This window comes from Protopterus annectens, chromosome 7.part0 (genome assembly GCF_019279795.1).
Source record: "Protopterus annectens isolate FY-2018-M chromosome 7.part0, PAN1.0, whole genome shotgun sequence".
Taxonomy (NCBI): Eukaryota; Metazoa; Chordata; order Ceratodontiformes; family Protopteridae; genus Protopterus; species Protopterus annectens.
Genome location: NC_056739.1, coordinates 851,334,474 through 851,355,486, shown reverse-complemented (window position 1 = coordinate 851,355,486; position 21,013 = coordinate 851,334,474). Strand labels below are relative to the sequence as shown.

Sequence of the window (21,013 nt, the reverse complement as noted above, 5' to 3'; positions counted from 1 at the left end):
TTGTCATCCAGTTTCAGTTGTCTCTGCTGCCAAAAAAAGGCAGGTAACCATCCAGAAATTACCTTGCAGAGTGAGGAGAATCCTGAACAGACATCCCATGGGAGACTGGTTTGTGATCTGTTCTGTACAGCGCGAGTCCCAGACACTATGATATCTTTCCAGCTTTCTGCCTAGGAGGCACATCAAAGTTTTTGACTTGTGTTCTCTATCTCACTTTTTCCATTTCCTGCTCTTCTTTGTGGTCCAGGTTCTGCAAAAGCTGGCTGGCCATCCTAAAACTAGAGTTAAGGATGCTATGGAAAAGAACCTTATGGACAGCTTCCACAGTGGGATTTTTTATGTACTTACTGTAATTGTGAATTTGCTCTTGGTGTGGGCAGGACAGCAGGCTCCAGTACATAACTGCTGCGTATGGCATGGTTTAACTTGCTTTCTTCAAAATTGACTTAGGTAGGCTGTTGAAGATGCCCTATTCAAGGTTGTGGTCATGTTTTGGAAGTTTTTCTAGGAAATGTTTTATACACTATCAAAAGGGAAAGCAGGCATTGTCTGTAGTGGAGGATTTGTAGGACCCATCATATTCCTGTCCTATTAGGCCAGTGATGGCGAACCTTTTGGGTTTGGCATGTCAGAAGCTTTTGCACAAAATAATTCAGTGCACTTCACGTGAGCAATGAATCCAAAAGCAGCGTCTTTGGTAACTCGGCCCAAAACGTTGTGGCATGTGTCACCTTTGACACGCGTGTCATAGGTTTGCCATCACTGTACTAGATAAATGTCCTAAAGAAAAGAAGTGAAATCTTAATCAGAAGGTCCCTAATATGCTTGGCACTATTGAGTCCACAGCTGTACCCCATTAAATTTATTCTCTCATGACTACTCCCAGGTTAACACCATCTTGGAATGTTGTCACCTTGTACTAGTTATTAAATGACCTGGGCACAAGTGGCTGATTTAACTGTTTTGTAATCGCCAGAAAAAGTTCCGCCTGAGACAAGGCAGATTCCAGAGAGCTGTTGGAACAGGTTCATATACCACTCCATTAAGAGCTGCAGGTTCTTTTTTTCTATTAAAAAAGAAAAACAAAGGGTTGTTCTGCTACATTTTAATGTAACTGGAGATGTTTTCTAATTGACTGTCAGGAGCTTTGATAAGCACATCCATCACATACATTTCTGGATGGTGACTGTTAAGGCGAGTAATACCTTTGCTGCCGCATATTGTTTTAATGAAGTTGCTGGATTTGGTGGACTTTCTCGGCATGTTATTGTCTGAAGGTCCATACAGGAAGGAAGCTGCTTCGTTTCAGTATTGCTTGATTTTTCAGTGCAGTGCATTTCCTTTTGGTATCTCTCCATTACCCAGAATGTTATCCAAGATGCTAATCATTGTGCAAGTGATTTGCCCAAGGAGGATACTTAAGTGTCAGCTGTGAGAGGTATTTTCTTATCATGTCAGTTTTTCTTGAGGGAAAAACCCTCTTGTGTAGGCCTGAGATATCCTCACATAATCATGTTGTGCCTGAACAACTCTCTCTTTTAACCTTGGCTGTTAGAGTTCCTAACAAGTCACTTTGTATAGTCTACGTTTACTACTGATGAAGCATTTATTTTCATTTCTTCAGTCAAATAGTTCCAGTAGTTAGCACAAACTTTCACTTGCGTATATTTTCAGAGCAAAGTAGCTTTGTTTATAAGTAAAGCAAGGCTCCTGTGCCCTTACCTGTAATGAAACAGTGTGCCAATATTTTATTAATCTTTTGTATTACAGCACAAAAAATGTATCCATCTTCCCAAAATAGACTATTTTTTTAAATCCATCACAGTTTCTCTGTTTCCTGTTGATTGCATTATATACAGTAATGTACTAAATGTACCCTTTCACTTTATATTTACTATCATATTATGAAGGTTGTTTATGACAGGTGCACTGCTTTCAAGCATCCTCAAAGCCATCTATCAATACAGTGGCAAACAGCCACCGTATATAGTAACATTTGCATATTATAACTCTACATAGCTTTTTTTTTTTGTGGTCCTGTGGTTGTTCCGTTATCGGCATGCTTGCTATGAGGGAGGGCTGTTCCACAACCAGTTAGTCTGGCTTACTGGCTGGAATGGACACTAAAGGTTTGTCTCTGGCCATGTAACCATCAGCCCTTCCCTTCTTCCCTTTAGCAGCTTAAGGAATTTTTTAGCCCTAACATCCCTGTCTGTATGGCAATGTGGGTAAGTCTGGCTTTGTCTGTGCCTTCTTTGCCTTGTGACGTAGGTTGTCTGTGCCTTCTTTGCCTTGTGACGTAGGTTGTCTGCGCCTTCTTTGCCTTGTGACGTAGGTTGTCTGCGCCTTCTTTGCCTTGTGACATAGGTTGTCTGCACCTTCTTTGCCTTGTGACGTAGGTTGTCTGTGCCTTCTTTGCCTTGTGACGTAGGTTGTCTTGGTCTTGTAACATTGGATGTCTGTGCCTTCTTTGCCTTGTGACATTGGATGTCTGTGCCTTCTTTGCTTGTCTCACCTCCAGTCCAGGCATTCTTCCACTCTGAGTATTTGCCTCTGCCAGATCTTAATGAAGGACTGCCTTCACATTCCTAGAGCTACAAGGTTTTCATGGTTCAAGAGCGCCTTTGCTCATATTTCCTCCAAATGTGGCAACAGAATTGTCCAAACCATTCATCTCCTTTGTCCTGTAGAAAATGCTCAGGGTTAAGGCCAGTCCAACAGATCTACATTTGATTCCACTGCCTGCTTTAAGAATGTGTCCATTATAGACGTTTCTAGTGTGACTACATAGTTGTTGGTTCACACCTTTAACAAACAGTATTGCTTAGAGCACAACTCCCAACGGTTGAGCCTTCTTTGGTATTTTTATACGTCCTTTTTCTCAGCCTTAGCCTTTGGGCTGATGTTCATCATGCATACAGCTGCAGTCATAACAGATGGGTTTTCCTGCCATCAGGCGGGTCCTCGGTCGGCCGAATTCCAAAGTCTAGGTCCGGCGTCTGATGTCGTCGCTTCTTCCCTGACGTCAGTGCGACAGAGGTATAAAAGAACCAGTCGACGCCATTTTCTTCAGTCTTTCTTGCCACGCGGTGCCCGAAGCAGAAGCAGTTCGCAAGTGCCGGTCGGCCAGCTCCTGAGATTACGAATATTTTTCAACCGAAGACTTCTTGAAAGCTAAGTATCCCGTTGGGGAAACTTTTCTTGCCTCAGACCATTGTCAGACAAAGTTAATAATTGCATTTCATGTGGGAAGCAAATACCGCATAAGGATTTCCATTCCCTTTGTATTCCTTGCTTAGGCCCAGACCACGACGTCTCGGCCTGTCGTTTTTGTGCTACATTCAACAGACACACTATTAAGCGTCGGGCGGAGTTCGCCCAACACTATTTTGGCAAAAAGTTTAATTACATTATGTCGTCGGATACTCCGACTCCAGTTTTGAGTAAAAGACGCAAAGATAAGGACCGACATACGAGGTCCGCGACTTCTACCGACACCACGCTAAAGCAGACTACAGGTGCTCCGGTTCTCAGCGAGGCGCCTCCGCAGCCCCTGACTACCGATGACACTTCATTACCGGTGTCTTCTGTGCCCGAGGTCGCAGGCTCCTCGGCCCACACCCCGACTACAGATATCGAAGCCACTCCTGGCAGGGAAACTCAGAGTTTAGATAGGCCTGCCTCCTCTCAAGGTGTCTTCAGGCCGCCTTCTTCTTTTTCCATTAAGGCTTTTACTAAATCTAAAGCAGCCATGCATACTAAAAGACAGGCTCCACAGGGCCCCACGCCTAAAAAGCAGATGCTCAAAATGGCTGAGGATTTGATTACTCTTATCAGGGGTTCTCAACCCCCCTCGGACAAAAGGCCCAGAGTGGAGGAAGGATACCCTTCCTCGGACCAGGCCTCCATTACTTCAGAACATTCTGAGGACCAGGAACATTCTTACTCCCCTTTTGAAGATTCTGATGCAGAGGTGTCCATTCCCTCTGTCTCCCCCCCTGAGGATTACTCTTTTGGGGAAACCTTGCATACCTTGAGGGAACACTTCCACTGGGAAGGACAAGAGTACTCAGACTCCAAGAAAAGGCTCAGGGATTTCCTCTTGCTCCCTCAGCACAGGCCTCTGGCTATATCTTCTGTCTTGGACATACTAGATGATGTGTATTCAGAGGCCAGCCTTAACCCAGATTCTTTACCTCCAGCTCCAGTCAAGCCTGGCAGGTATTACCGGGTCCCTGATTCACACCAATTCCTATACAAAAGTCATGCGGCTGACCCAGAAACTATTTCACAGGGTCCCAAGGGAATTAAGGCCTCCACTGCCAAAAATCCATTACCTTCAGAGAGAGATTCCAGAGCTTTAGAAAGGTGGGGGGAAAATGTATACACCTCAGCCACCTTAACCATGAGGGCATTAAACTGTCAGTTCCATATGTTAAAGTATCAACAGTTTTTGTTATCTCGGTTGAAAAGCAAAATGTCACAACCTGAACAACCAGACTTGAAGGAGTTGCAGGATTTGTTGCATAGTGCAGAGCAAGTGGGTAAACATAACTTGCAATGTGGTTTTGATGCTTTAGAGGCTTCATGTAGAGCTGCTGTTACAGGATCAGTCATACGTAGACATGCTTGGCTCAAAGAGCAAACCTTACCAGATCATGTCAAAGCAAAATTACTAGATGCACCTCTTCAAAAAGATGTATTGTTTGGTGTTAAAGCTGAGGAAGTATTAAAGAAAATGGAGGAAAAGGCAAAATCAATGCAAACAGTGAAAGATTTTCTACAGGTACAACCACCACGTTTCAGGAGAAATTGGCCTTCAAAAAATTGGTCCTTTCCAGCCATGGACAGACCTCAAAGAGGTAGATACAGATGCCCGAGGGGTAGAGGGCAATCTCAAGGATCATTTAGAGGCAGACAGTGGCAAGCACCTACACCAAGAGGTGGTGAGGATAGTTCACAGCCATTCAGAAAGCAGAACCAATGACTTTCCCCTTTGCATGCCAAGCAAGGCTCAAATGGCAGCACCTTTAGGCGGAAAACTGGCATTATTTTCGAAAAATTGGCATACTGTCACAAAAGACAAATGGATCCTGGACATCATAGACAGAGGCTACAGATTCCACTTTCACACCCTTCCAAAAACGAGAGGCATGCCAAACCTGCCACACAATCAAAGGGCAGAGGCACAAAAACAAATTTCAGATCTCATGGACATGAAAGCTATTCAAGAAGTACCTACACAAGAACAGGGTCAGGGTTTTTATTCCAGACTATTCCTGGTACCAAGGAAGGGCAAAGATTGGAGACCTATTTTGGACCTATCCATCCTAAACACATATTTACTCGTACCAAAATTCAAGATGCTCACATTACAGCAGCTTCTTCCCATGCTGGGCAAGGAGTCTTGGCTGGTAACATTGGACCTCAAGGAGGATTGCAGAAGATACCTCAGATTTCTTGCATGTTCAACCCATTATCAATTCTCTGCATTGCCCTTTGGCTTATCTACTGCACCCAGAGTGTTCACGAAATGCCTGGCATCAGTAATTGCCTTCTGCAGACTTCAAGGGATACAAATATACCCATATTTAGACGACTGCCTGATCCAAGCGGACAGCAAGCACATACTTCTGAAACACCTGGCGTTTGTAATAATGTTGTTGAATTCTCTGGGATACACAGTCAACAAAAAGAAGTCAAGACTAATACCCTCTCAAACAATAATTTTCCTGGGTGCCAGCTTGAATACAAACACCCAGATGGCCTACCTCACGTCAGAGAAACAAGGGCAACTAACTCAATACTTCAGAAAATTGGCAACTCTCACCAGGCTGACTGCAAGGAAAATCCTGCAGGCTCTGGGATTCATGGCAACTTGCATCCTGCTAATCCCATGTGCAAAGCTGCATATGAGGAAACTTCAATGGTACCTAAAAACTTATGGTCTCAACACAGCCACAGTTTGGAAACAATTATACCACTGATTCCATGTCTTCAAAAGGAATTTCTATGGTGGGCTCCAGCATGCCAAAGAAACATAGGTCTCCCATTCTGCAAGCCTCAAGCAAATCAAGTCATCACAACAGACGCCTCGGACTACGCCTGGGGAGCGCACATGACAGATCGGTGCATTCAGGGCAAATGGTAACAAAAAGAAAAGCACCTACACATCAATCAAAAGGAAATGCTAGCAGTAATAAATGCTATTATGGCTTTCAAAGACCTACTGCATCCAGGCCAGCTATTGATAAGGACAGACAACACCACAGTGATGTGGTACATAAACAAACAGGGAGGAACCCATTCATATCCCCTATGCAGGCTAGCCATGTCTCTATGGAACATGGCTCTGGAATTACAAATCCAACTTCAAGCACAGTTCCTGCCAGGCAAGGAAAACACGCTGGCAGACAACCTGAGCAGAAATATGACAGATCCACACGAATGGAAGTTGCATCCTCAAGTCTTTGCAAAGATAATTCAAGCATGGGGAAGGCCAGACATAGATCTCTTTGCCACCCACAGAAATTACCAATTGACAAAATTCTGCTCAAGGACCTTTCGTCCACAGGCCTGGAAAGTGGACGCACTCTCTTTCAGTTGGACAACAATGACAGTTTATGCCTTTCCACCTCTGCCTCTGCTGCCCAAAGTTCTATTAAAAGCCAGAGCAGACAGACCAAAGATGATTCTCATTGCTCCAGACTGGCCAAGACAACACTGGTACCCACTCCTGAGGAGCCTGATGCATACCCCACCATGGATCCTGCCTCTAATGCCTCTTCTACTGACTCAGCACAACTTCAAATCTCTTCACAGTCAGCTGAAAACACTCAATCTAGCCGCATGGAGGATTCCTTAAATTCTCAGCAGACCCTACTCTCCAAGGAGGTGCAGGATGTCATATTGGAGGCCAGAAGGCCTTCTACTAGAAAAGCCTACTCCACAAAATGGAAGCGGTTTTGTGCCTGGAATCAGAAAAAGGGTCAGAATCCTGGAATACTGAATTTACCTCAAATATTACAGTACCTAGCTGAGATGCTAAACCGTGGACTTTCATTCTCCTCCATCAAAATCCATGTCTCAGCCATTTCTGCAGAATAGAACACTGATCCTCCTTTATTCTCTCACCCTCTCTTAAGACAGTTCCTCAGAGGGGCTAAGAATATAAACCCCCCAAGGAAGCAACCAGTACCTGCTTGGGACCTCAATTTCATTCTAGAAAAACTGGCCCTGCCTCCTTTTGAGCCAGCTGCTTCAACAGAACTGCAATATTTGTCATGGAAAACAGCCTTCCTTCTGGCTATCACCTCAGCACGCAGGGTTTCGGAACTACAAGCCCTCATGGCTGTGCAGCCTTTCATCATTTTCCATCAGGACAGAGTTTCCTTACGAACCAATCCTTCCTTTATGCTAAAGGTAGTATCTGGGGTGGCCTTGAATCAGGCTATCCACTTTACCTACCTTTTACCCTAATCCACAAAACAAAGGGGAGAGATTTACTACATTCCTTGGACATTCACAGACAGCTCCGTTATTACTTGGACAGAACAAAGCCTTTCAGAAAATCAGAGCAACTCTTTGTGTCCTATGCTACAGGTGCTCAAGGGAAGCCTATTTCCAAACAGACAATCTCAAAATGGATAGCCTACTGTATACGCTTTTGTTACTCTTTTCATGGTAAACCTGTACCTACAGGCATCAGATCTCACTCCACAAGGGCCACAGCTACCTCTGCAGCCTTCCTCAGGGGGGTTCCTACCAAAGATATTTTGGAAGCAGCCACTTGGAGTTCTGTATATACTTTCTCCAAGCACTATCACCTACCGTTATACTCCAAATCTAGAGCGGGCTTTGCCACTGCAGTCTTGCAGGGCATCCTGGCTCATCTTAGTTCCTCTTAGTGCCTACCACCCCTTTTTTAGCTTTGGGATTCTACCCATCTGTTATGACTGCAGCTGTATGCACGATGAACATAGTACAGTTTTGTACCTACCATAAATGTAGATGTTCAAGTGCTAATACAGCTGCAGTCCAGGTTTCCCTCCCTCCTTCCCCTCTTGGGACAGGCCTAATGGCTAACACCCCCTCATACAACTTCATTGGGGTATTCTTTTATGGTGTATTTGCTTGCAACTACTGTTTTTTGATTATATTGCATTGCATTATTACATAAATTTATGTTTTGCCTTCCTTCTGGGGGCACCTGACATCTGGGGCAAGAAAAACTGAAGAAAATGGCGTCGGCTGGTTCTTTTATACCCCTGTCGCACTGACGTCAGGGAAGAAGCGACGACATCCGACGCCGGACCTAGACTTTGGAATTCGGCGAACCGAGGACCCGCCTGACGGCAGGAAAACCCATCTGTTATGACTGCAGCTGTATTAGCACTCGAACATCTACATTTATGGTAGGTACAAAACTGTACTTTTTCCTGCATCTGCTTCACACGACATCTTATACTGCCTAGGATTCTTCAAAATTGTAGAGTCACTAAGGCTGATCATTGCTGTCAGATATAGCAAATATGCTCTTGCCATATTAGTTGACCTTTAAGGAGCATTTTCCTCTTCTATCCAGATATCTCTTTTTGGAGTGCACAATGATTTGGACCTGGCTGATTTCAGTTCCCATACTTTGGACTTTGAGGACTTTTCTTCCTAGACCACATCCTCCACTACCCCTGTCCAGTAGAACTTAATGGCCCAGGTTGAAGAAGGGTCATCAAGGTCCCTCCTGCACCAGAGCTTTGCAGATCAGGCAGTTTGACCTAACAGGTGTGTGAATTTTGGAACCCTGAGTCTGTCACTGTCAGACCCCATGCAAGCTTCTTCCTTCCCTGTGTCACCTTCAGCAGCATGTTCTCAATTACTGGTACTTTCTTTACTTGACCTTTCGCACTTTCCTGACCCCATGTACAGTGTAGGTTGCCTTCATTGTACTAATTGATTTTCAACAGTATGCACACACATTTGCAGTGAACTGACAAGCTCTGAGGCTAGAGACACTGTCTCCTAGTCTTGACTTGTGCTGGCAGAGAACATCTGCACTCCAAACGTAGTTTCATGTAAAAATTCCAGGTGGAGAAAGAAAGGTTGTCTTGGTCTTAGACGTACCAGGAAGGATTCTGACCTAATGAGAGAGAAATATATATGTTTACAAGCTAGTTGTGTTTCATTAAGGGCAGGTGTGTCAATCCATTAATTCCTTATAACTTCTTGAAATCATTCTGCATTATGAGGACTGCTTTTAAAATATGATTGATCCATGTGACTGCTTTCATATCTTAAGCTCTGGAAAAGTACTAAAAATAGTGGATGTCCACCACTGGGTAGATGCTGTGTGAAACAGCAATCCAGGTAGCAAGAATAGGAATGGTTTTTGGTGTACAGTTCAAGTATGAATGGATTCTTGTCCACCAGTGACTGTAAGCTTACAGGGAGAAACTGAGGGGTTTCTTAGTAACTTGCCTTGTCCTAGACAAGTTCTCTTCCACCATTTTACAGTATTCTGACACTGGGCTTTTTCTATTCAACCCACTTGTTATAGCTGGTTGTCGAGTACCTAGGCTAGTAGACTGGCCCAAGAAAAAAACGGGTCTACATTCACAAAGCAGTGATCAAGCTAATGAGTTACAGGTGAGCGTCAAATAATACAAGTTCTTTACAAGAGAAAGAACAACATTCCTAGAGCCATAGATTGTTCATTGAATTGTAGCCATGGGATTGTGTGTGTGTGTGTGTTGTGTGTGTGTGTGTGTGTGTGGTGTGTGTGTGTGGTGTGTGTGTGTGTGGTGTGTGTGTGTGTGGTGTGTGTGTGTGTGTGTGTGGTGTGTGTGTGTGTGTGTGTGGTGTGTGTGTGTATGTGTGGTGTGTGTGTGTGTGTGTGTGTGTGTGTGTGTGTGTGTGTGTGTGTGTGTGTGTGTGTGTGTGTGTGTGTGTGTGTGTGTGTGTGTGTGTGTGTGTGGTGTGTGTGTGTGTGTGTGTGTGTGTGTGTGTGTGTGTGTGTGTGTGTGTGTGTGTGTGTGTGTGTTGTGTGTGGTGTGTGTGTTGTGTGGTGTGTGTGTTGTGTGGTGTGTGTTGTGTGGTGTGTGTTGTGTGGTGTGTGTGTGTGTGTGTGTGTGTGTGTGTGTGTGTGTGTGTGTGTGTGTGTGTGTGTGTGTGTGTGTGTGTGTGTGTGTGTGTGTGAGAGAACTGTAAGGACCTTCCCCCATTATACTAGTGGTTTATTTTTTTTTCCATTCTTCCCTTCATAGCTGGTGTGGTGCTCCTTGAAAATCCTAAGGGAGATAACAGACTAGATGTCCACAAGTTGCAACGTGCTGTCTCCACCATTTTTGGGCTGCAGAAGAAAGAAATGGTGATGTTTGATGGAAAAACAAGTAAGTGCCATACATAGGTTATGTTCTTCTCATTTGTTTACCTGATATGTACATTGTTTCCAGAGAAACATGACACTTTCCCTCTTAACTGTTCTAAAGCGTAAGCCATTTTGATAAAATAAGTTGGCATCCTGTGACGGATGCAGATCTGTCTTTTGACTGGATGTGAATGTGCTTTTTACATTGGTAAACTAGGGAGACTACAGGAATCCTTTAGCAAATAAAGATTTGAATAAGGGGGCAGAAACTGCGATAAGTTTAGGCAATGCATTTTAGGTTTACCCTAAAAATCAAATAAGGTAGTTTGCTGACAGAGTTAAAGCCTTGATTATGACCCAGGTTTGAATAGCAGTTTAGATGTCTGTTGGAGCTGGTGTGGGGGAATGGAGAAGTGATGCAGCTCACCTGACTGGGGGAAGGAGGTGAGGTACAAGTCTGTTTGCTCAGTCCTATTGTAGAATCTTAGGTGGAGGTTAGAGACCATATGGGAACACTTGTTTCAAGGGGAGCAGGGCAGTTGTGAGGAATTAATTGTTTCACCCTTGGAAACAAATGGTACAACCTTTCTTGCACACCTGTTGCATAGTGAGCCCTGAGGTTGTACTGGACAATACGCAGTGGTGGTAATGACCAAAACACACACACACACACACACACACACACACACAGCAAACCTCAGTAGGTCATATCTTTGTTCTATGCTACCCAACTCCCACCACTGGGAGGAATGAATGAGCTTACTGGGCTCTCAACTCTTGAGGGAATTTATTTTTATTTATTTACATTCGTTGACCGGGAAGTTATTGGTGCATGCAGAGGGAGAAAAGCCTAATAGTCATTAACACAATAGTGGGGAAAGAAACATATTCACTAGCCCTCTTTAAGAGAAATCTTGACGAGTGGATGGGCAGTAGGAAGTTCACCCCAGGGATCACTTCAGTGGCCTTGCTTGACAGGGGCACTGGGGACTAACTTTGGGCGGCATGATGCCAGGGAATCTTCTTGAGCTAGGCTTATATAGGCTTCAGGGCCATTAGCCTAGTACACACCTATGAACCTATGATAGTTTGCTCATCTAATCCCAGTATCTCATGAACTGGAGGGCAGTGCCATTATTTTTGGCTAAGGTATGCCAAGTGATATTCACCTAATTCACAATGACTGCAAAACATTTAATAAGTATTATTTAAAAAAAAATGTCACTTATAAGTCACGTTAAAATAGAGGAATTCACAGATTATAATCAGTGTTTTTCTTTTGCCATTGAATTAAACCCAGTATTCCTTAGCACTTGTCTGTCTGCTTGCAAGAATCAGGATTAACTTTATACGGTACCGTGGTTTTGGCACTGCAGAGATTTTAGCTTGGGGATGATTACTTGAAGCCTATGCCACTGGGTTTTCACAAATTCGGGGGAGTTTCAAGGATTGCTGGTTTAGAGTAGCAATTCTCAACTTCAAAAACTTTCAGAAACCTGAATATAGGTAACCTTGCCTGGAACAACTTGTAAGATGCCTGAACTGTAGCATCTTGTCATTTGACGTAGATTTCAGCAAAACAAAGTTTTCCCTTGTTAGCCTTTTGTTCACAGCAAATAGTCTTCCTTTTGATTTGTTGAAGAAGATGGTTCCACAAAAGGATATCATTACCTGTTAAATATAATTTTCTGTTGGTAATCTGAAAGTTTGCCCAAGACTGAAGGGGCATAGTTAGTGCAAGTCAGTGATGCAATATTTGTTTTCTTTAACATTGTTGCTTCATACCTCTTGGTTCTCCAGTTCGGTTCTCAGCTGGGATGCCTTTTTTTGGGACCTGCACATTCTCTGTGTCTATATGTGTTTTTGCTCAGTTCTTCAGTTTTCTTCTACATTTGACAGTTGTGTCATAAGTGACGTAGTAAGGTTCTTAATTGTTCACTGGTGTGTATGCAGTGTGACAGTAAATGGACGTATGTGTTTTATGATGTGTTGATGTCCTAGTCAGGAGTAATTCTGTTGTCTTGTGCCTAGTGTGTCAGGATAGGCTGCAGCTGCACATTGACCCTGAACCGTGGGTAGTTTGAGAATAAATGGATGATTTATTTATTAGAGGTTAATGATGGATTCTGCAGGGGAGTTACTGCCTGGTGTCTTGACCTCCATGCTAGTCCATAATGGGTGTGGGTATTTGAAGTTCAGTAACTGCTCTTTGTTGTGTAAATGACTGTACTGCACAAAAAAGTGACAGTCTGCATACTGTCCTGGCACTTTGTCAGCTACTTCTGCCTTCACACAAAAACTGCATGAGAAATGTGTTTTTTTTTTTTTTAATTTGTTTATTTGAATTAAGCTCTAGGTTTATTCGTGAATGCATAAAAAAACAAGACTATTAACTTAATGGTATTTATTTTAATAATTGTGGATAAGTATAAAGATACGTATGGTTACAAGTGCAAATAGATTCTTACCGACAGGCTTTTTTTTAATTTTAGATTTTGTTTAAATAAATTTAAATTTTTGACCCTTTGCTAGCCTGACCATTATGTCCTTCATTGACCCATTTGTTTCCCTGTGCTGTCCAGCCATAGCACTCCACTATTGAGGGTGGAGGTCTCCTTTCTCCACTGAGCATTTACTTCAACAAATTTTTCATCTTTTTTGGTAACAGCAGGAGCAAAAGTTGGTCACCAACGAGCCACCATTTTCAGATGTCTTAGGATTTGGGCTACACTTGCAGAAGTGAAGTGCTGTGCCAAGCCTAATGTAGCTGAATTCTTCCATGTACCTATTTTGCTTGATAATATTGCAAGCATGTCTTTGCTGGGCTTCTAGTGCCATGTGTCCTGTTTTCATTCGTGTTACTTCACCAGCACGACTAGATAAACACCTTCATCCTGGGATAAATGAGTAGCATCAGCTGACTAATCCCTTTACTCTGTCTAGTCTTTTTAGAACATCTGCTGGCTAGTCATACCTCTCGACTCAGTGCAGGAAATCAGGACAAAGCGAAAAATAATTTGGGGGGGGATGGGGCAAAGACACTTTTTTAAATGTTGCAAAGTTGATCAGAATAACAGGTTTTGTATTAGCATGCATTGTCCGAAGGGTACGAAGTCTGAAATCTTAATGGTCATTTATTTAGTGACTTCAGTCCTCTGTGATTTACCTGCAATCCACAGGTTTTAAGAGGAACAGACCAAAAATGTGAGGCAGAAATTTGGACAGTTGAGAGGCGTGTGACTGGTCATAACTAAAAACTTGATTCTCAGTTGGGGCTTTTTTTTATCCATGTGTGTCATGAGACTGACTTAGGCCTACCATTTAATTTGACTAGGATGCAACTGTTAATGAGAAGACAAATACCAAGCTGTAACATCAACATTACAGACCCCTCACGGTAGGTCTTCTGTTGGATTGAGATCTGCACTTTTTTCTTCCTCTGAAGCATATGCAATCCAAGGTAATTTGCTTTACACCACTGCATGTAATGATTTTGCATGCTATGTTAGAAGAATGTGTCTAGTCTCCTAGCCTGCTAATTTGCCCCCATTTCATTCCTACTGCTTGCATAGTTTGGATTCTCAAACCTGACTTATTCTTGTAGGAATGTTCCCATGTTTGACACCTAAAACTCTGATGCGTCCAGTGTGTTTCATGTAGCTGCCAGATAATGAAACAAACCTCATACACTAATATTGCCTCTGCTGTCTCTGAAAGGAATGCAGTGTGATGAAGCACTGCCATAAGTACCTGCAGTTTACTCCAGCCACATGCAAATGTGGGAGAGAGTAATTGTATGCCTTTGTTTGCCCAAGTGTGTCAGTGGTTAAGTGCTTAGGCCACAGATCAGTGGAGTGTTCTGCGCACTGCACCAGGCACTGGTCAGAACACATAAGACTAAGGAAATAAACTGCAAACATCAGTCACTCCCTCCTAGAGTTATACAAATGGCTTTGGTAATCCACATCTACTAAGATGTCATTGTTTTACTAGCAAGAACTTGAGTTTGCTCCCCCTCTTGTTCATTGGTGGTTAACTGTTCTTGATGGAGGTGCACCATCAGCTTCTGTCTGAGAGTGTGTGAATATGTGTGACTGTCTCCTAGTCACTCAGCAGGAGCATGACCATGACTGGTGTAATCAGTGAGAGTGGCGCTTAGGACACTTGGCTGTTGCTCATTGGTTGTACACCTAGATCAAGAATACTTCTGATGTTGGCACTCCCACTCCTAGTCCAGCAAGACTCTAAACAAAATTGAGAAGGGCCCACCAGATCATCTTGTAATAGGCCTGAGGTGTGAACCATAGACTTCTGACTGTTGCATGAATTCTGGTGGAAAATTTCCTTGCAGGTAGAGTAACATACCTTTAAGGGAACATGTAATGCATCAAAAGTCAACATGCCACTTTCAGTGGGAGTGTCCCTGAGCACAAATATGCCATCATCTAATGACTGGTATGCCTTTTGCATGCTCAACCCCATGCACACCTTCTGACCACATCCCAAGTGGACCTTTTATTCCTCCTTAAAAAGTCAGAAGGTCAACAGCACCATTCCTGAATCTGGTAAAGATAATAATTCCTATCCACCCAGCAGCTTTCCACTTTCAGAGAAGCCTTTAGGAGAGATTTGAGAAGCTTTATGCCATCCTTAAGGGAAACCATTATCAAAATTGCCCTCCGTTTCTGTCTTGAAGATCTCTGATCCTTCTCATCTGGTTCCCAAGAAGGGCTACCCCCCCCCTCCCCTTGGACACCCGACTCTTGTAAACAAAATACTGAACTGATGTCATAGACTAGCTTTTTATTTAGTCTCAGTGGTCCAGCACAAGATACAGTGACTAAAGCATTTTGCTGCCATCCTTACAGAGAAATTGACTAAATCTAAAACTTGACAATGAAGACCCCAGACTGGAGTACCATACAAACATGTTGTCGGACCAAGAGCAATTCCACCTCTTACTGCAGCTACCCCACAGCAACCAGGTAATAGATACTGTAGCCACTGGGCCTGCATTTAACAAAATTTCTATAATCTGCAGTACAATGAAAACTGTTGTTCCAAAACACCACTCTACTGCCACATTCTTTATACCATAGGCACAATTTGCCTGTGCTGAAAGATCATCTGAGATTCTTATGTTTATTAAAAGTGTTTACATACTCTACAGTTCACCACATAATGGGATTTTATTCCATGGGTACAGAAAGCTTACAGGTTCTGTGGTCTCAAACTTTACATACTGTTTTCTTCCTACTTGTGCATATCCATGAGGCCTGTAAATGAGCACTGTGACTTGTTTTCACTGTATCCTATTTCTCTGGATGCATGTATTGTTCAAAAAAAGAGGAAAAAGAAAGGGGACTGGTCACAGTAATCATGTATATGTGCCTCTTATAAGCAGGCACTGTAAACCTTTTTTGTTATATAAGGGAGTATTAGTTTTACATATGTCAGGAGATAATGAGCTCTGTAAAAAGTGAGCACAGCCTCTCCTATTACATGTGATAAACTGGAAAAAGTTCGAAAAAGTTATTTTCTGTAATAAAAACTCTCATACTTTGTTCCAAGGAATGTGAACCCTACTGGTGTAGACACAGCCTCTCATTTTACATGCGTTACAAAACAGACTATAAGTCTGGTGATAACCTTGTAAAAGCAGGCATATTCAGTGTTCAAAGTGTAAACCACTCTCTTAGATGGACCTGATGAAGATGAGTCAAAAGTGCTTTCTTAAATGTAGTTCTATAGTTATAGCTCATAATGTGTTGTCATGTTTTAATAAAAATAAAACCTTTTAACTAAGAATAAGGTTCCACAGGCTACTGAGCAGGTAAACCCTCATGGGACTTTCAGGAATATTCAGATAAGGGACTAACCTCTAAACTTTGGGATTGGCTCCTTGTTTTTCCATCTCCCAGATTTTCCTCCATTCAGCTCCCTTGGACCTTCCCACCATTGTCTCTTATTGTCTTTGATTAACTGACCTATTGAATGTAATGTTTTAGAACAAGAACACTTGTCCACCTACTTAACTGAGTAAAATTATTTACTTACTTATTTGACATTTCTTGACCGGGATGGTCCCGACTGAGTGATTGCCCTTTTTCAGTGGGGGCCCGGGGAGAAAAGCTCTGTGATACAATTAAGAAAATTTATGTAGAAACAGTACAATATGGCAAATCAAGTAGCTATTATGAACACATCACATATTACACTTAACACAAAGTAGAAATACTATAAATAGGTAGTTGTAAGGTTAGGATACTCACATTAGGATTGTCATCAGTACACAAAAGTAATATTCATTGCATATTGTTTTATGAGCTAAGTTTGGTGTAGATAGTAATGTAGTGGCTTTATAGCCAATAGGATGGGGGGGGGGGGGTAATCTGGTTAACTGGACCAGTAATTGATGTTAGCAGGAGAAAAGTAGGTGATTGCCATGTGATAATAGAAGGTAGGTAGTAAAGAGGTAATTAGAGGAATGAAGGAAGGAAAAAGAGGGACATGGAAGCATGAGATAAGAAATGGAGAAGAGAGGATGGTGTTCAAGTGGGGTGGTAACCATGACATATCCTGGAGCTGTGTAAGTAGTTTTGAGGGCTTTCTTGAGTTCAAGGGTACAGGTAATGTTTCTAAGGGGCATGAGTAGTTTGTTCCAAGATAGAGCAGGGGAAACAGCTATAGAGTTTCTGTCCAGTAGATTTTTTAGGTTTGAGAATTTGTAAGAGATGTTGGTCTAAGCTTCTGAGGGACCGATTGGGGGGGGGGGGTATAGTGGGAAATTAGTGATGAAATGCTAGGGCAGGAGGTGGGCTTGTTCAGGATAGAACGGATGATGGGGAGTTGGTTAGGAAACTCAAGCCAGTTAAGAGACCTGAGAGTGTGGTATTGGTGAGATTTATATAATAAATTAGCAGCAAGTCTTGCAACTTTGTTGTAGTTTGTTTTGAGTTTGCAAAGTAGTGAGGTACGTAAGTTGGTTAAAACTTGTGAGCCATAGAGAAGGTTTGGGAGAAGGTAAGCTTGAGCAAGTGAGACAAAGTGTCTTTATTCCTCCCACAGGGAGAGTATCGGAGCGAGTCTCCTACATTTGCTAGCTAAAATTATTTTGTCTGGACTTATCCTTTATACTCTATTTCTTGTTAGTCCTGTCACCCTTTGTGTCACAAATAGGATTCCACACTTCACTCAACCCCTCTAGATTACCCCTGTGTACTATATAGAATGTAGGCTCTTTTCATCAATAGGACTGAATACATCACATCTCTTCACAGCCCCTTTCTTCTGGCAGAGGATAAGGTTCTGGTCAAAATATAGATTGAGTTGGACAATCCTGTCTTTTGTATTTCCAGTGGTAGGGAAGGCCCCCCTTCTCTCAACCTCTGGCTGTCCTTCACCCCCTGGCCCGATTTTGGCATCATACCTCTCAGCTGTACAGATTTCATAGAATGTCCAGATTTTTGCCTCATATTTTTGGTCCGTTTCTCACAAAATTGTGGTTTTCTGGCACATCACTGGCAAATCATGGAGGGCTGAAGTCAGAAAATAGACAGACATTTGAGTTTCAGCCTTCATACCCTTCAGAAAATTCATGCGAATGCAAAACCTGTTCTATTAACTTTCTAAGTTTGCAAGAGCAAGAGCAATATTTAAAAAGTCCCCCCATTGTTTTATGGCTTTGTCCAGATTTCTTGCTCTAAGAGGTTGAGAGGTATGCTTGGCATTAGTTGCTTTGGAATCCATGGGTACCTGTTCTGATTCCTCCTTTGGTCATGTTAACTCCCGCGAAATCAGTACCAATGACGACTTATGTGACTGTAACCTCTGCACTGACATTCAGTGTCCAGGTTCACTCTCAGTAGGTCAGTGCTTATCTCAGTTCTAGCACACTTGGAACCACTGTTGGTGTCTGCTCTATCAACGTTTAACACCTTGGTACCAAGCCTGTCCTCAGCATCAGCATCATCTGCAGCTCCAGAAGTTGTGCTTTCATGCCAGGTACTTAAGTTTAGATGCCAGGGAGTCTGGCAACATCCTGAGTGCCAAGTGCATTTGTACAGGTCGCTTAGAATAGGCAGTTAATACAAAGATACCCCAGTGAATTGATGGACATTTCTTCAGAGTCAGCATCACTTTTGTCTCCACCCCAGGATGTCCCTTCTACTTTGTCCCCATGGAATCAGGTGAGCAGAAAGCTGTGTCAGAGACAGTTCACAGGTTTCCAGTGTAGTAGAGCCCTCTTTGTATCATTCTTGATCCCCATCCAGTACTTCTAGGAAGAGGAGCAGCAAAAGGAAGCATCTGGACTCCACTGTGGAGTCCCCAACTCCAGACAACGAGCTTGAAGAGGTGGTCTTCACTTACAACCCCAATGACTGCAGATTAGGGGACACCTTAGAATTAGGCAGTAGAGGTTGTGGCTATCTGTTCAAGACTCCCATGAAGAGGAAATCATCACCACACTGACATCTTGGAGGTTTCCACCTTCAGACTGGATGTTTCCACTTGGTGTCCAGAGGACTAGTCAAGAGCCAGATGCAGTGGAGCCTGTTCCTAAGAGACTAACAAGGTCCTCCATCCTGTGTAGAGTCATGAATACAGCACATTGGGTAGATTTGTAATAGCTACTACATGCTGTGACTGTCACAAGTTGACTTTATATATGTACAGTGGATATAAAAAGTGTACACACCCCTGTTAAAATGCCAAGTTTTTGTGATATAAAAAATAAGACCACAATAAGTTATTTCAAAACTTTTCCCACCTTTAATGTGACCTGTAACCTGTACAATTCAATTGAAAAACAAACATTTGTTAGGAGAAAAAATATAAAAAATAAACGTACGATTACGGTGGTTGCATAAGTGCACACACCCTTAGGTGGTTGCATAAGTGCGCACACCCTTAAACTAATACTTTGTTGAAGCACGTTTTGATTTAATTACAGCATTCAGTCTTCTTGGGTATACTCCTGCCATCAATTAAAGAGACTCTGATTAACCCCAAATAAAGTTCAGCTGTCCTAGTAGGATTTTCCTGAGATTTACTCAGTTCCCTGCTACAGCAAAAGCCATGGTTTCCAGAGAGCTTACAAAGCACTAAAGGGATCTCATTGTTGAAAGGTATCAATCATGAGAAGGGTACAAAAAAATTTCCACAGCATTGGATATACCATGGAACACAGCGAAGACAGTCATCAAAAAGTGGAGAAAATATGGGACAACAGTGGCTTTGCAAAGAACTGGATGTCCCTCCAAAATCGATGAAAAGACAAAAATTGGTCAAGGAGGCTGCCAAAAGACCTACAGCAGCACTGAAGGAGCTGCAGGAATTTCTGGCAAGTACTGGTTGTGTATTACATGTGACAACAATCTCCCATATTCTGCACATTTGGACTATGGGGTAGGGTTGCAAGATGAAAGCCTTTTCGTACACAGAAAAACATCCAGGCCTGGCTAAAATTTGCAAAACATCACATGGGAAAATGTGTTATAGTCTGATGAAACCAAGGTTGAACTTTTGTGGCCACAATTCCAAAAGGTACGTTTGGCACAAAAACAACACTTCGCATAACCAAAAGAACACCATCCCCCACGGTGAAGCATATTGGAGGCAGTATCATGCTTTGGGGTTGCTTTTCTTCAGCTGGAACTGGGGCTTTAGTCAAGGTGTTGGGAACTGTGAGCAGTTCCAAATACCAGTCACTTTTGGCCCAAAACCTTCAGGCATCTGGTAGAAAGCTGAAGATGAAGAGGAATTTCATGTTTCGACACGACAGTGACCCCAAGCATACAATCCAGCTCAACAAAAGAATGGCTTCACCAGAAGAAAATTAAAGTTTTGGAATGGCCTAAATCCAATAGAAAATCTGTGGGGTGACCTGAAGAGGGCTGTGCACAAGAGATGCCCTCGCAATCTGACAGATTTGGAGTGCTTTTGCAAGAAAGAGTGGGCAAATATTGCCAAGCCAAGATGTGCCATGCTGACTTCTACCAAAGACTACTAAATCCTGTAATTAAATCAAAAGTTGCTTCAACAAAGTATTAGTTTAAGGGTGCTTACGCTTTTTTATTTTCTTATATTTTTTCTCCTAACAGGCTTGTTTGTTTTTCAATTGAATTGTACAGGTTATAGGTCACATTAAAGGTGGGAAATGTTTTGAAATGATTTATTGTGGTCTCATTTTTTTATATCGCAAAAACCTGGCATTTTAGCAGGGGTGTGTACACTTTTTATATCCACTGTACTTATATAAAGTCAACTTGTAACAGTCACAGCATGTCCATCCATATCACTGTTGCAGTATTCTTTGCAGTAGGAATCCCCTGCCAATGGTAGCCTGACATTCTTTTGGTTGTAAATGGCAGAGCGTACATCACACACATGCTCCATGCTTTCCGCACAGTGTAGGGCAGAAAGCTGACGTCCAGGTGTACCACCCTCAGAACTTCATTGCCACCAGTCCAAATTTCTTCAATCATCTGTCTATTTTTTATTATTTTATTATCTTTCTTTTGCCTTGTAATCTGGTTCTTGGGTTTCATGTCATCAGAAAGGAAAAGTACCACTGCAGGAGACAGATTCCCCATAAAGACAATCATGTTTGTTCTTTTTAGGTGCTTTTCATGACCATGCATCTTGCAA

The 21,013-nt window shown here is 42.6% G+C and overlaps 1 protein-coding gene across 2 annotated transcripts in view; it reads left to right on the top strand.

Annotated features, from left to right (window-relative positions):
- IARS1 (isoleucyl-tRNA synthetase 1) overlaps window positions 1-21,013 on the top strand; it is a 1,809,950-nt gene that overhangs the window by 1,671,232 nt on the left and 117,705 nt on the right. For both annotated transcript variants that reach the window (XM_044077404.1, XM_044077403.1), the window contains one exon: window positions 10,260-10,385. In XM_044077404.1, coding sequence (XP_043933339.1) covers window positions 10,260-10,385 — 126 coding nt within the window. The remainder of the gene's footprint in view (window positions 1-10,259; window positions 10,386-21,013) is intronic.